General features: G+C 43.2%; 2 protein-coding genes across 3 annotated transcripts; both read right to left on the minus strand.

The window, feature by feature from the left end:
• Positions 1 to 2,710: 2,710 nt before the first annotated feature.
• LOC117835138 (probable inactive purple acid phosphatase 1) lies at positions 2,711 to 7,832 on the minus strand. The gene is made up of 12 exons (XM_034714510.2): positions 7,442 to 7,832; positions 7,043 to 7,134; positions 6,868 to 6,934; positions 6,647 to 6,769; positions 5,928 to 6,020; positions 5,428 to 5,557; positions 5,116 to 5,197; positions 4,870 to 5,002; positions 4,239 to 4,444; positions 4,018 to 4,143; positions 3,274 to 3,583; positions 2,711 to 3,174 (listed from the first exon to the last, which is right to left on the minus strand). The coding sequence occupies exons 1-12, from the start codon at positions 7,619 to 7,621 to the stop codon at positions 2,869 to 2,871; spliced, it is 1,848 nt and encodes a 615-aa protein (XP_034570401.1). The 5' UTR covers positions 7,622 to 7,832; the 3' UTR covers positions 2,711 to 2,868.
• Positions 7,833 to 8,321: 489 nt separating this feature from the next.
• LOC117835136 (protein RIK) lies at positions 8,322 to 14,512 on the minus strand. 2 transcript variants are annotated; one of them, XM_034714508.2, is made up of 12 exons: positions 14,266 to 14,508; positions 13,868 to 14,108; positions 13,624 to 13,722; positions 13,478 to 13,512; positions 13,333 to 13,408; positions 12,385 to 12,507; positions 12,153 to 12,239; positions 11,857 to 11,950; positions 11,662 to 11,779; positions 10,798 to 11,290; positions 8,793 to 9,201; positions 8,322 to 8,705 (listed from the first exon to the last, which is right to left on the minus strand). In XM_034714508.2, exons 1-12 carry the CDS (start codon positions 14,331 to 14,333, stop codon positions 8,572 to 8,574), a joined length of 1,977 nt encoding a protein of 658 aa, XP_034570399.1. In that variant the 5' UTR covers positions 14,334 to 14,508; the 3' UTR covers positions 8,322 to 8,571. The 2 variants fall into 2 exon arrangements, with proteins under 2 accessions (XP_034570399.1, XP_072147348.1); XM_072291247.1 differs by lacking the exon at positions 8,322 to 8,705 and having other exon boundaries at positions 9,037 to 9,953; positions 14,266 to 14,512.
• Positions 14,513 to 14,757: the final 245 nt, after the last annotated feature.

The following is a 14,757-nucleotide window of genomic DNA, read 5'->3' on the forward strand; positions in this document are numbered from 1 at the left end:
CGGCCGCCGCCTTCCCCCATCCCGTATAGACGCGAGGGACGAAAAATCGATGGAGGGTGGCCTCGAATCGGAGCGAGAAACGACGAATCGATGGAGGGTGGCCTTCGTCGGCCCGCGCGGTGAGCTTTTCCTCCTCTCGTTCTCCTGTCATGGCTCCGGTCACCTGCATCCGGCGAGGCTCGAGCTCGCTTGGGCTGGTGTGGAGAGAGGATTGGGCGGCGCTACGGGCGGCCGCGGCTCGATGCGCGGTGTTGTGGGCCCTTCCTCACCCCGGCGGGCGGCTGCCGGCCGACGGCCCGATGCGTGGGCGGCGATGTCGGCAGTGAAGTCCGGCGACCGGAGGAGTCACCGTCGGGAGGAAGCACGGCGGTGGGCGCTAGCGGAACAGTCCCGAGAGGGGCAGTTGGCTTCCCGCCGGAGCGCTTGCAGTTTTAGCAATCCAGGAATATTCAGGGATAGCAATCCACGTGGCCAAACTGTTGGAGCATTTTTTTTTATAGGTATCTGACAGTTTGTAGGGATACCAATCCATTTTACATGTACTGTTGGACTAACCCCGTCGAAACGCCGTGTCGATGACTTGACTCCGCTCCTTTTTCTGCTGACGAGGGTTGGAGGCTTGGGTTCAATGATTTTCTTTCTAAATCCGATTATCATTATTGGCTAAGTCGCTACCACACAATTTTTATTTTGCTATAAAATTACTATATTCGGCACTCCTATATATCCTATAGAGTAAAATGCATAGGTTGTCTCTAAACTTATCTTGTGGTGTCATTCACGTCGTTAAACTATCAAAATGCATTTTTAGATCCTAAAACTTGTCTCAAAGTGTCATCTAGATCCCTAAACTCTCAAAATGTATATTTAGATCCCCAAACTTCTCATCGGTTTCATCCGGATCCCTAAACTTTAAAAATATATTTTCAAATCTTAAAACTTGTCACCTATCACTGATGCCAATGCTTCCTCCTCGCTCGTTGCCTTCACAGCCACTTATACTAAGGATCACGCATGTGTTTCTCGGCACTTGATTGGAGGATCTTAAAATGCACTTTGAGAACTCAGATGACATCCTAAAATAAGTTAAAAGACTTGAAAATATGTTTTGAAAGTTTAAGGATCCGAATGGTACCCTGAGATAAGTTCATTGGTCTCAAAAATGTGTTTTGAGAGTGAGTATTGCTCCAGTGATCCTTTCCATAAATCTTGCACAAATCCTAAAGCAAACAATTTATTAATTAAGTTTAAAATTAATTCACTGGGTTTGGTCCGGGTCCAGCCCTGCATGTTCCCAGCCCGAGCCCGTGCCGATCCAATGCCCAGGTGAGTCGCGATTTTCCTCCCGATCAACGGCGGTTTATTTTCTTGCGAGATGAATGGAGCGACGAAGGCCACGCTCCACGGCGGCGAGGCATCGACATATGGTTCAACGGCTTACATGATTTGTTCTCCTTGCCGTGAAGTATGCACCTTGCAAATTTGGAAGCTAGATTTGGCATCATTGCAAACATGAGTTACAGCATCCGCAGTGTTTCTGAAACAATCCACCAAGTAGTAATGTGTGGCAGCGTATGTAGATCAGGTTGGGAAGTCCGGTGTCACTGCCATCCACCTCAGCTCGTATGTGCCAACACAGCACAGGACGCCATGCCTGCCCGGCGAGGAGACGAACAGGCATAGCTGTAGTCCCGGAGGTGATCGGACGGATCGACTGCGGCGAGCTCCGGCGCAGTGTCGTGCCGCTATTCCGCCATGCATTGCCCACACCGAAGGGTTGCGCCGCCGGGAATGATGGAAACGAGCGGCAGATCAGAGGGCACCTCCAATCGTCGCTGGGCTGGGTAGGAGTGGGCGCGGGCCCTAGATTAACCCACGACTAAAATTTAGTTAAGAAAATACGACTTAATGAATCTTATTTGCTTTGAGATGCGTGCTAGTTTTTAAAAAGGGTCCACTGGAGCATTTTTCTTTGAGATTTCAAAATGCATCGACTGAATTAGTTTGTGACAGTACCAATCATGACATGTTTTGTACATTCCCAGCGGAAATGCAATCTTGCTGAAGGTCTGCTTCCTTACTTTTCATACCATAATAGCTTTTTTTTTATTTTCCCTTTCTGCACTAATACTCTTGTAATTTCGTTGCATAATCGTGATGAAATTCGGGTTCGCCCGTAGTGGAAAAAAGTACCATTCCTTTTAACAAAGCGTGTGTGCAGTGGATTCCCCACCTGTGGCGCGACGAGGAGTGCGTCAAGATCCTCAAGAACTGCCACAGGGCGCTCCCGGCGAACGGGAAGGTGATCGTCATCGAGTACGTGCTCCCGGCAAGCCCGGAGCCGACGCTGGCGGCGCAGGGCGCGTTCCACCTCGACGTCGTCATGCTGAACCGCCTCGCGGGCGCCAAGGAGCGGACGGAGCGGGGAGTTCGCCGAGATCGCCGCCGAGGCCGCCTTCTCCGGCGGCTGCAGGGCCACCTACATCTTCGCCAACGCCTGGGCGCTCGAGTTCTCACCAAGCAGCAGCTCTCGCTTTCGCAGTGCACATTTCTGCTCCTCCATTTGGCGACATTGCCGCCCTTATTTTTTCTCAGCCCGCCGAGTACGCGCAGCCGACGACCGGTCATACCAAACCTTGTGACAAAAAGTTGAAATGTCATGCATAGTGACCAGCAGCCTGTGTACTTGCTGTACCAGTATCACACAAAATTTGTGATTGCCAATGAGACTTTTTATCTTTTTTTTTTCTTAAAAAAGAGCAAAACTTTTCGTTTGAAAGGACAAACTAGTTAGCCCTCAGGAATTCAATGGACAGTGCATCTATCAGAATTCAAAGGACAAAGAACAAATTGAATCGACATGAAACTCTATGACGCCAAGGTGGTGCTGGGGCAGTTGTCGACGCCGCAGGCCAGGACGTCGCGGTAGTCGCGGGAGACGGTGAAGTGGTCGTGCACGCTGCCGTCCCGGCTCTTCTTGTACTCGAACAGCAGCGTCGTGTGGTTGAACGCCGTCAGCTTGGCGAAGCCGAAATCGCGGTCCCGCGCGTGGCTCCACCGCGCCCGGGCGGCCGTGTAGTCGGCGAGGCTCGCGCCGCCGCCCCCGACCACAACGTGCGTCGTCGCCGTGAAGGCGCCGGTGTAGCGGTCCGACCCCTTGGCCACGCACACGTTCTGCGCTCCACACATCGAGAGAGAGATAATCTTCAGCAAAATGAGCATCGACTATAGTTAGTGGCACGAGATAGAAGATGTGAGAAACTGAGAACACACCTCATATACTGGGCAGGTTCGTTCGTAGCCGTGGACGTGGCCGTACATAGCAATGTCGACCTTGTACTTCTGCCAGAGTGACTGGAGGCTCTCTCGTCCCATGGGCTCCTCGGTCGTTCCTTCGTCGGCGTAGAAGGTGGCCGATGAGTAGCCAAGGACGCGGTGCGCAAGGAAGATGAGCCAAGGCTGTTTCTGCCGATCAACAGATGACAGGCAGTGCTCGATGAACTTGTACTGCTCTGTACCTGGCCTCCAGTCCAACTCGGTGTTGGCTATGCAGAAACGGAACATCCCATAATCCATCGAGTACCTACAAGGGTGAAGTGGTGTTTGATGAGAGCTTGTTGGAGTCAAAAATAAAAAATACCATAACTTTTTACAGGGAAATCAGGTGGACGACGATGCAGCCACATGCCATGAATTCATTCGAAAATTTCTCCTTTTTATATTAATACAAGCTCAGCAGTTTACCTGCTGGTCGCCCCCCACCCACTCAAAAAAAAGAAAAAGAAAGAAAGCCCGCATGTGATAATTTCTGCCAATGAAGAAGCTGCTTATTGTCGGCGACATTACTGAAGCCCATTTGTTCTATATTCCTAACGTTTCATGTTCACAAATTATCCAATAGCCCATGTGTTCTATGTTCGGAATGGATGCTCTTCTGTTTAGTCTTTTAATAAAAAAATATATTTGACCACTTTTCATGTTTTCTTTTGACGAAATTTAGAGAAGAAAATGTCATACCAGAACTGCTCACGGTTTTCTGCTGGCACATAGAACATGTTCTGAGCTGGCACTCCGCATTCACCACCAGAGTCCAGGTTCCCATAGAACGATCCCGATCCAGGCCAATCTCTTTCGTGGTTACCACTGCAATCACCAATTAGTAGCATTAGAAACATAGAAAGAATTGTCGCATCCCGTTACCGTTTGTTTCTGTTGTCAAGTAGTAATACTGGACCAACCTCCCAACCATGTAAGGCACAGTAGAAGCAATGGGTTCAACCTGTGCAGTGAATTGATCCCACTGTGACAGATATCCATTGGCATACGTGATGTCCCCAATATGGAAAACCACGTCAAAATTCTTCAAGTCTTTGATTAGCTGGTTCGTTGTGTTAAGTGAACCAGGCTCAAAGTCATTGAACTCATTTGAACCATCAACCTCAGCCTAATCAAATTAAAAAAAAAAACTCAGCCCGATCAAAGAGTTTAAGTGCCAATTTTAGTGCCAAGCATGAAAAAGAAACCATACCTACTTCTTTCAAACAAATACTTCCTCCTGTACTAAGCAAACAAAATCAAACATAGTAGCAGGCCACTAAGTCTCGTTTTTTTTTCCTTATTTGTTAGTTGATTTGAGATGGTAACACTTAAAGTTAAGCTAAGTTTTATCAGTACTAAGAGAATACATTGAGGAAGATATTAGAGAAAAAAGGACTAATATTGAGCCTTGGTGGCTAAATTTCCAGCTAACAAGAAAGCAGATAAGGTAGATGCTGAAGGTCACGAGATGCTAAATTGGCCTTCTGTGTGCAGTGACATACAATAAGAAGAAAGAAAAAGCATCTTGCAGATTTGACATGGAATTCTCACCTTCCCCATATCCCCAAAAATCACAACACGTTGCAAAGAGTCTTCCCCAGGATAAGGAGGTGCTTTGAAGCTATATTGATGTCCCCAAACAATAGAACCATCAAATAGCCGATGCCCAATTTGGTACGTATACCTGAAATTTAAATTCATATGTAAAAATGGTCGCCCCTTGCATTATTAGCACAACGAAATGCTAACAATAGGAACAAAATGAAGATGAAGAAATGTCAAGGGAAACCTAATTACATGGAATTAGGCCATAAGTCCCTGAGAAAACTTGTGTGTATGAAACCAGGATCACGCCAACCAACTGTCCTTGCAGGAGGACCTGACATAAAACCATCAAGATACATAGTGATGCTAATGCTCTTATTGGGTTTCATGGATAGTGGAAACATCAGTCGCACTTTTCTTTTGGAACACTGAACACTAAATCCAAATGGGCAACATAGGAATTGTTGGACATTATAATCTTATCCCAATAGATCCCTACATTTCAGATAAAAAATTGAGGATACAACCTTTTATTTTTGCAGGACACAGTATGAAATTACTAACCACACATGGTGTTGCGACTAAAAGTAAGGGTGCCTGCAGGAGAAAGGATTTGGATTTGTCCTTGTATGCCCCATCTGACAAATGGTGTAGCCTCATTGGTACCATAGCCACTTGTCCATGTCACTGTCATCTAGAGTCACTAGAAACAGTCAAAATCGTGAAGATCTGGGGCAATTACATTCATGGAAGAAGTTATGTACACCTTTCCTTGAAAACATTGATAACTAAGAGAAGATTATAAAAGCAGAACTTAGAAGTGCTCATCTAAGTGAGAACTATCTCAAATATCCCAAGTTCTTGTTTCTGCTGCTTGCAAATTATGATTCGATCAAAAGAGAATGTTCTCTTACAGATATGAAAAAAGTGCACAAGGGAAATAAGCAAAATCTGTCATCTATGTGCATTTAATATTTTTTCTTCTTCTTCTGTGGGTCATATAATATAACATCCACTTGACGTTCCCTTTACTACTTACCCAAACATATGAAAATGATACTTACTTCATTCCAGGATTTTCCTTGGGCTAGGCGTGGGTATACGGGAGCCTTTGGGTTGATGAAAGTAACACTTTTTGAGTGCGCGATGAGCTTAGGCTGTATTACACAAAAAATGCAGATAGTTATCTGCTGTGGTACACAGAGGAAACTGAGAATGCTAAAAAGGTTGGAAGAATAACTAGTGATCTATAAATGATAAAACACAATCTAAACTCTAAAGCAAGAAGGTTCTCTTTTGTTTTGAAGAGACAAGAAGGTGCCATGGCTAGTTGTGTGTGACATTTAAAACTATTAAATTGAAATTTGACAGTGAGGCTGTGCTCAAGGGCACCTTCCTTAGCAACAAATGCTATTTAAAGAGAGGTAATTTCAACTTTTTTGGCCTTTGATTTACCTTGTAGTCTTATGGTGAGGATGACTATTATGATTTCAGCAAGCAACATGGCTCATATATCGTGACAACAACCAACAAGAAAACAATTATACTATTTATTAATAAAAGCACATTGGCAAAGGTGGTGTTCAGCAATGAAAATGCATATCTCATACTTGACTTAGTTAATAATTGTGTTCGAGGTGGGCTAAAATTGTCTGTCAGAATAAAAGAAGAAACTGATAAGGTCTATGGTACTAATAGTTACGCTCAACATGAAAAGGTCTAAGTTTCGACGCCCTGAGGTTCAATAGATTGACTAACAAAAAGAAGAGCATTTTGTACATACATTCGAGAGGCCTCCAGAGAACAATGCAAATGAGAAATCCTCTCTCTGATTTATCAGCTGAAGTCTCAAGGATCCCTTTCCAGTGTTTCCATAGTCACGACTCGTGTAGTTTGCAAATTGGAACTGCCAAAACATGAGGTATCCTTCAGCGTGTGTTCATATAAAGGGTTCTGAAGTCACCAAAACTTCACACGAAGAAGGCTCACAGGAAACAAACTAACCTTAATAGGAGCTGTGCATAAAAGAGGGGCCTCCACCCATTGGTTCTCTGATGGACAAATGGAATCACTGACAAATAAAAAGAAACGAAATACACTCAGAAACAGCCTTCAGTTCAGCAAGAAGAAGTGCATTAGTCTACCAAAGCAGACATCAGATATGTGGATTAGTTTATACTTGAAATTAGCAGGCGAGAACACTCCAATCCAGTCATCCTTCGAAGGTTTGGGGTTGCTATATGTGACGGTCACCCATTCTCTGTCCTTCCCCTGCAAGAAATAAGGCAGTCCATAATCTGATTGCAGCAGAGCAAACCATCAGAGAGAACCAATACGAGGCCCCTATGCTGCAGATTTCGGTCTTATTTGGACATCGGATCATTGGAGATGTATATTGCTAATCTATTGCAGAATTTCAGCCTGGATTGCGATTGAAACATCAACCTACGGTGCACGCCTACTCGGAAGAGCTAGGAGCACCACGAGCTTAATAGCCATGAACTCATCACGGCGGCGGCGGAGGAACGATGCGCCACTTTGAACGACGATAGAGGCAAGATTGCTCCAGAAGGCTCACCTGCAGGCCGAGAAGGGCCGGCGACGCGTCGACGAAGGCGCCGGGTTGGGGCGCGACGGTGGCGCGGTGGATGGCGATCCTCGACAGCGGCTGCTCGCCGCCTCCCGCCGCGGCTGCGGTAAGGGCGACCAGCGCATACACCGCCACCGCTACGGCCGTTCTAGGCAGCGACTGCATCATGCTCGCTTGCTCCAAGCAGCAAGCAAGAAGAACTCCTCTCGCTTAAAGTAACTATTGTGGTATAAAGCTAAGCAATAGATTATGCAACAGTGGGCAGTCAAGGAGTGACGTCTAAGCTACAAACAGCGAAAAGTTCTGGACAAAAGGATACCCAGCATTTATTGAAAGCATAAAAATTTCCTTGGAACTTCACAAGAAAACAATCAATTGTTGCAAGAGACTGACTAGTATGAAGAAATCCTGTTCAAAACTAGGTTCAATTGGATCTCCAATTTTGTATTTGGAATGGGAATCATCGGTTAAGCCATGGAATATCCGGTGCAGTATTTGGATCCGATCTAGACCATCTGGTGATTAACTGATTACACTAGGTTCTGACTAATACAAACAGAAGTGATCTGGACCTCTGACTTCCTATATTAACTTGAAGCTCAGAACCTGAACATGTTATGGAGAAGCTGAATATTTTGACCTCTCTACTACAAAGGGCTTGTTCGCTTCAGCTTATTCAGCCGACTTATTAGCCACCAAACAGTGTTTTTCTCTCACAACAAATCAGCCGTTTCAGCTTTTCAGCCGTCTTGCCATTTAAGGAATTTATCCTTAAAGATCCCATGGGCCTCATCTTAGGATGATATTGCATGCCATCAGATCCGGAATGACAAGTGTTATTGCAGTGCCCAAAATAATTTGGAATGACTTCTGCAAACCACTATCACATTTAATCTAAAACAACAATATTCATGTCTAAGTTAAAACAGCTCACGGTTCATTTTGACAACGTTCGGATTGGAAACACGGTACAAAGAAATATCTTGGCCTGTTAGCAGTACTACTGAACAAGAGCAAGAAGCTCCATTGTCTCTTTGACTAGGAAGACACACAGGCAGGAAAATCCTTATCTGCCATTCTGATTTCACACCAGACTACAGTCTACTACAGACTCAGTGTTAAGCCGCCCAAAATGGTTTCTGCTCTGAACAAGGAGTTGGATTGCCCTTAGGTACGCTGTCTATGACATCAATATCGTCGTCGTCGTCGTCGTCGTTATCATCTCCGTAATCCATAAGCTTCAGCAAAGTATCTAGAAATGAACGCCAAAGATAGTATGCAAATTAGCTAAGTTAAATCAAATTCTGCAAACAAACTATATTATAGTGTGCAATATTACCAGATAAGGGTCCGCCTTTTGGTTTTTCCTCCTTAGGCTCCTTTGGTGGTAGTTGAGATGGCGAGACTGATCTTGTATCCTTTGGAGGTTCCATCAGCTCCTTCGATGCAAAAGTCTTGCTCTTATTTCTTGACAACATCTCATTTGAAGGAAATTTGGGTGGAGGTGGAGGCATGCTCCTGGGTGATGGAGGTGGCATGTTTTTGGTTGGAGGCAGCAGCATGCTCTTCGGGGGTGGTGGTGGTATCTTATACGATATAGAGAGATGTGAGGGCATATCCCCTTGGTCTGGTGGAAGCATTCCATTTGGTCCAGGCTGAACTTTCTTTGGAGGTGCAATTGATGAACCAGTAATGTCACATAAACTATCTAGACCTGTCTTAATAAATTTGGACCCCAGTTGTGAGTTCTGGAAAGATGAAAGAAAACAAAGAACAATTTTGCATCAAATTCATGTGCGTTAGAGTATGTAATGTCTAATGGCAAGCATAAGAAGAATAAAATCAGCAACAATTTGCATAAACATCACAAATATGAGCATATTTTGTATGGAAGCACAATAATAGTTATCATGACTCTTAGCAGGTTCAGAACATAATGTTGTGATTTTGGAAGACAGAAGCAGACATGCTGTAGACATAATTTTCATCTTGGGGAAAGTTTGTATAATTTTGAACGTAACAAAAGCATAGACAAGTTTATGCTAACACAAGAAATGTACAGCATCTGAGTCTGCTTAACTAAGACCAAGAAGTTTCAAATGGAAGGACATTTTGCGTGTTTATATTGCCTGGAACTTTCGCACAATGAGGAAATTTTGCAAATGCAAAACTTTCTTCAAAGAGAGGAACAAAATAAAGTATACCAAAACCTACTAACAAGAATATATTAACAGACAAACCACCAACCAACCAATTTCAAAACTTAAGGCATGCTAGCAATGTTAATCAACACTAGTGAAATATGTAATTAAGCAGAAATAGATCAATGGGAAGGTTAAATTTATATTTTCTGTAAAAAGGTAACAAGATGTTCGAAGAAGTCTGCATCTTGTGAATTGAACACCACCGCTAATGCAAACACCTTGTCACAAAGCCTGTGAAAAACCCACACATATATCTGTTACCACCTGTGAGCTTCAGACAAGGTCAGAGAAAATACCTGGAACGAAATGAAATGTCAGAAACAGATAAAAGAATACGATAAGAAAACAAACAAGCAAATCTGGCAATCAACTGTTGTTTTTAATAGTATTGTGAAATTTAGATTTGTAGTTTCCATTAAGAGAACTGCAAGAACTTCAGGATAAAGCAAAATCTGCAGGTCAATTTATATTTTGGGGCTAGTTCAAAGTAAGTCATATAAATTCTAAAGTAGTTATTTAATTCACAAGTCTCTAAACAAGGAATCATTACGTTCTTTCAAATGTATAAACATATGATCATGAATTGCATGGATAACATTTGCTGTGTTGCATCAGAGCTCCTGGATAATCAAAAGTGATTCCCTTGTTTAAAGGCATCATGGACAGAAGAAAAAAATTATTATTTTGTGGACAACAATTTTGAAATCACATTTTTAAATAGATGTCGCAATGCCATACAAAGTTTTTCTTGTAGTTGACAGAGCAACAATTTACATCAAAGTTACAAAACAAAAGTAAAAATAGGTCAGGGATTCCTGACATAAAAATTGCCTTGAAATTTTATGTGGATAAGCATCAGTGGACTCATCAAAGATGGCACAATCCAAGCTGAGAGATAACAAAGAAAGATGAGAAGGATGTCATCAAATCAGGATAGGCATCTACTGAACACCACAGGGAAGGAAGGTGTGGTCATGGAATTTAGGACAATGAATTAAAAGGGAGGTAATACAGAGAGAGGAGGTGGATAGAGGGGACAGGGACAGCAGAAAAAGTACGAAAGAAGAGGTTATCTGCTGCACCTCCTGTAGTTAAGAATTAAGTCAAGACTATCAGCAAAATCAATAAAAGTAACTTTACCTGATTTTCTGTAGTCGGACCCTTGGAAACTGGTAGTTCCTGGAATTTCCTTCTGGAACGTTTATCCGCTTCCACATCCGAGCTTGAGTTCGCTTTTATCACCGTGCTTGTTGATGTGGATGTCACTGGAACAGCCTGAGTTGTCGACGATGAGGCATGCTTGAGTGTGAATGCCACTTGCTGCAATGGAGTTGCTTGGGGATAAATATCTCCATAGCCACTGTAAAATGTCCCACCATTTACTGATGGAATAGGACAGGTCATATTACTGGGTGGTGGAACCCCAGAATATGTTGGAGCCACAGATTGCAGTGTCACTTCAGGAGCAACAATGGGAGCAATAACTCCAGTAGATGCAAAGGAATGTGACGGTCCTGCTAACACATTAGGACTTAAAGTAGAATGGACATCCGATCTTGCTCCTGAGGTATCTACACCAGCTAACAACTGCTGAGGAGGTGGAACAGCACCATATACTTTTGAAGAAGAAATTCTGTCACACAAAAAAGGTATAATAAAATGAGCATAGCAAGACGTTTATGGTAGGATCCAATATATAAAAAAATAAGAATATGTACATGATTCGCTGTTGAGGAGAAAGAAAAAAGACACAAGAACATGAAAACCATGTATTGGGACCTTTTAAACATCAGACCAAGCTTCCTACAAGCATTTCTTTAAGAAGATAAGTATTTGAAGGACGAAGCTGATAACGTCAAGATGAGTTACTGACTAAGCAAAGCAATGTTTTTACTTAACCAAGAAGGCGTGCGCACGAACGCTAAGGTTGTATTTTCAAATAAAATGGAAGATGTTAAACCAAAAGAACTCATCATTTAATTAAACATTGGAAAATTTGCATACCTGGAAGCACCGAATTCTGCTGCTATTGTATCCAGGAGGTTCTCTGCCAAAACTTTTGCAGCTTCTAGGCTCTTTAAATGCATACTTGTGAGGTATAGGTGTAGAGGTTGCTGTGAAGCTGCAATAGATGTTATAGAATAAAATGCAAACTTCCAAATCAGAAGTTTTCAAAAGCTGACAAAATAAATCACCAACCTTCACCAAGACAACCGCCAAGATTCTCTGAATTTTTTCCTCTTATTACAACGGTTGCCCCTGTTTCTTTCATGATGTGATTTATGTACTGATCCTACAATACAAAAAAGCAAAAGCACCAACAGCACACAAACAGTTTCTCCCATCCAAATTGGGATGCCAGAGAAAGCTTTATGATTAGATTTTCAAGAGAATGAAAGAAAACAATACATGATTGACAAAACAAAAACTGAGAGACACTAATAACAAAACAATCAAATCAAACCAGCATCACATATAGTTATACAAGAACATACATTTGGCCCACGAATTCGAGCTGCGATGTTTAATGATGGATCTGCATCAAAACCCAAAAATATCGAGGCACTAAAAGGATAAACAGCCTGTGAAAGAGGAGTAGAGATGAAGTTAACTTTCTCAAGCAGAATTCCTTATGTAGCAGCACAGCAAACATACTGCGCCAATCACCATTTCTCTCCCAAAAAAAAAAGCTACATTTCCTCATGATTTGGAGATATAGAGGATTACCTGTCCACTGCTAGAAGAATAAGAGACCAATGTAGACTCTGAGATTGTGCCTTGTTTCAATATTTCTTCAATCATTGAAGCCGCACGGTCAACTGCCTTGATACGCTCAGCGGTATCTTTCAACTATTGAGGGTGCAAAAGCAGTATATTATTATTTTACTACTATTACACGGAGTGCTTATTGAATACAGAATATTAAAATAGAAAAAATAACTACAGGCTGCTATTTATGGCAATGAAATTGGCATTAATATCATGTAATTTTTTGTTATAGTATAGATGGATGGTACAAGCATTGAAAACACTAGGAATATTGCACAATTGAATTGCATTGCACCGAACAAGCAGACATGTTGAATCCCACTGCCCGCATAACTAGGTTAGCCAAACTACTGTATGACCTACTGATCAGCATTGACACAGTTACTGTTTCACAGCAGTTAGACACGAAAGTCCACTCTCCTTTTAAGCTTCCCTGTTAACTAAAAAACTTTAGTCATTGGTCGAAATCTTTAAGACCTTCAAAGGTAGTTTTAGAATTCATAATCCTAAGGTAGTTCATAGTGCCACTCCCTTATAAGCAATCGCAGTTAAACAATCAATAATCAAGCCATATCTGACAGTGCCATAGCTTTAACATAGTGATCAAGTCAGTAAGCCGTGTAAGGTTTAATGTTACAAACAAAAGAAGAATAAGATAATTGGCATCACCATCACTGGAAAAAATGAAGGAAAGAAACAGAACAAGATAGCAAACTCAATGACGTCTTTCAGTAAAAGTTAATGCATGCAGATTGCCCATCAAAATGGTCAATTATACAATTAGAACTGATTAAATAATTGTTTCAGTACCGAAACTTCAGATAAATCACAAAATAAAGTACTGAATTTATTATGGGTACACCAAAATAAAGGGAAATGGAATTCAACGGAAAGAAGAATATTTACCTGAGATCCAGCAGAGATATGTAGATAGAGCGGTTTCTCACCATCAGGCTGTCCATTTGGAGGGTGATATTTTCCCCTGACCAGGTCAAAACAAGCAGAGTCTCAGGAATGGACCGTCAAAACCAAGAGTGCATGTCAAATATACCTGGTAATGATGACAGTGCTTGTGCATCTCTGAATCTGTTAATAATCAAGAAATCATAAGTACCTTCTTTCACTTAACGTAATGCAATGTTCTAGAAGCAAAAAAGTTCACCAAAGTAAACTAGTCTTTTCTGGTTAAGGATTTACCTCTTCTTGTGTTTGTCGTTTTGTAAGCTTATATCGCACAGATGGTTCAGCGTCGTTTATAACAACTTCCCGCGCTATGACCTCATCTGGTATTTTTGCCTAACAGGAAAAAAAAGGCATACAAGTAGTGACGTAGATGCAACCAGATAACCCTAGATTATATTGTCCACATAGCACCTCTCGGAGCTAAAAGAAAGGAAAAGAAATCAGTATCGTAAGAGAAACTATGTCACACAGCAGTTACCTGACTCAATTTCTGAAGTGCAGCAGAAGCATTCTGGAGCACCAATGGTGCAATATGCGGCGGCAACGAATAAGGAACAGGGACTACACTAGGCAATGTAGCAGCTCCATAGGCGGTGACGCCAGGCAGTGCAACGCCAGGAAGAGCGCCGATGTTAATCACGGGCATCCCCGACACGGCAGCAGCCTTCACCGCCGCGGAGACCAAGTCCTCCGCGGGCTGATCCCACTTCCTCTTCTTCCTACATAAGAGCCACACATGTTTCAGCGGCTCAGCATCCCCAACGGCCCAACCCCTATCTCAACCGCGAGGACCGCGCGCAGAGTAGTAGTTTTCGAGGTCAATGGTGAAACCGTGACGGATCGGAGAGCGAGGGAGGGAGGCAGGGAGCTGGGTACCTTTCAGGCCTTTGCCTGCCCGCGGCGGCGGGCTCGTCGGTGGCCTTGTGGGCCCGGTCCTCCGTCATGGGCGCTCGCCGGCGGGTGGGTTCGCGGATGAATCGGGGGAAGGAGGTGGGCACGAGGCGGCGGTGAGGCTTGGATGCGGACGACGAGGGGATGGGTCCGCATTGGTGCCTGGGCGCCTAGCCGTGTCCGCGGTGGCGGCGGCTTTGAAGGGATAGCTGGCGTCGTGGGATACTGGGATGAGATTGGAAAAGAGAGGCGAAGCGTCTTTATTTTTCTATATATACGAAACATATAATTTTCGAAAATCATATTTTTCACAATTGAGTGTTTTCGTTTTAGCCAATTCTTTCAATTATTCTTCATCATCAATCTTCTACATCTTGAGATTGGAAAAGAGAGGTCAATACGACACACGCAGGTGGGAAGGGTTGCAGTGTGAGCATCACCTCACTACGAGCTCAGTTATTTTCGAAATGCACGGTG

Source organism: Setaria viridis, chromosome 9, assembly GCF_005286985.2.
Source record: "Setaria viridis chromosome 9, Setaria_viridis_v4.0, whole genome shotgun sequence".
NCBI classification, from domain to species: domain Eukaryota; kingdom Viridiplantae; phylum Streptophyta; class Magnoliopsida; order Poales; family Poaceae; genus Setaria; species Setaria viridis.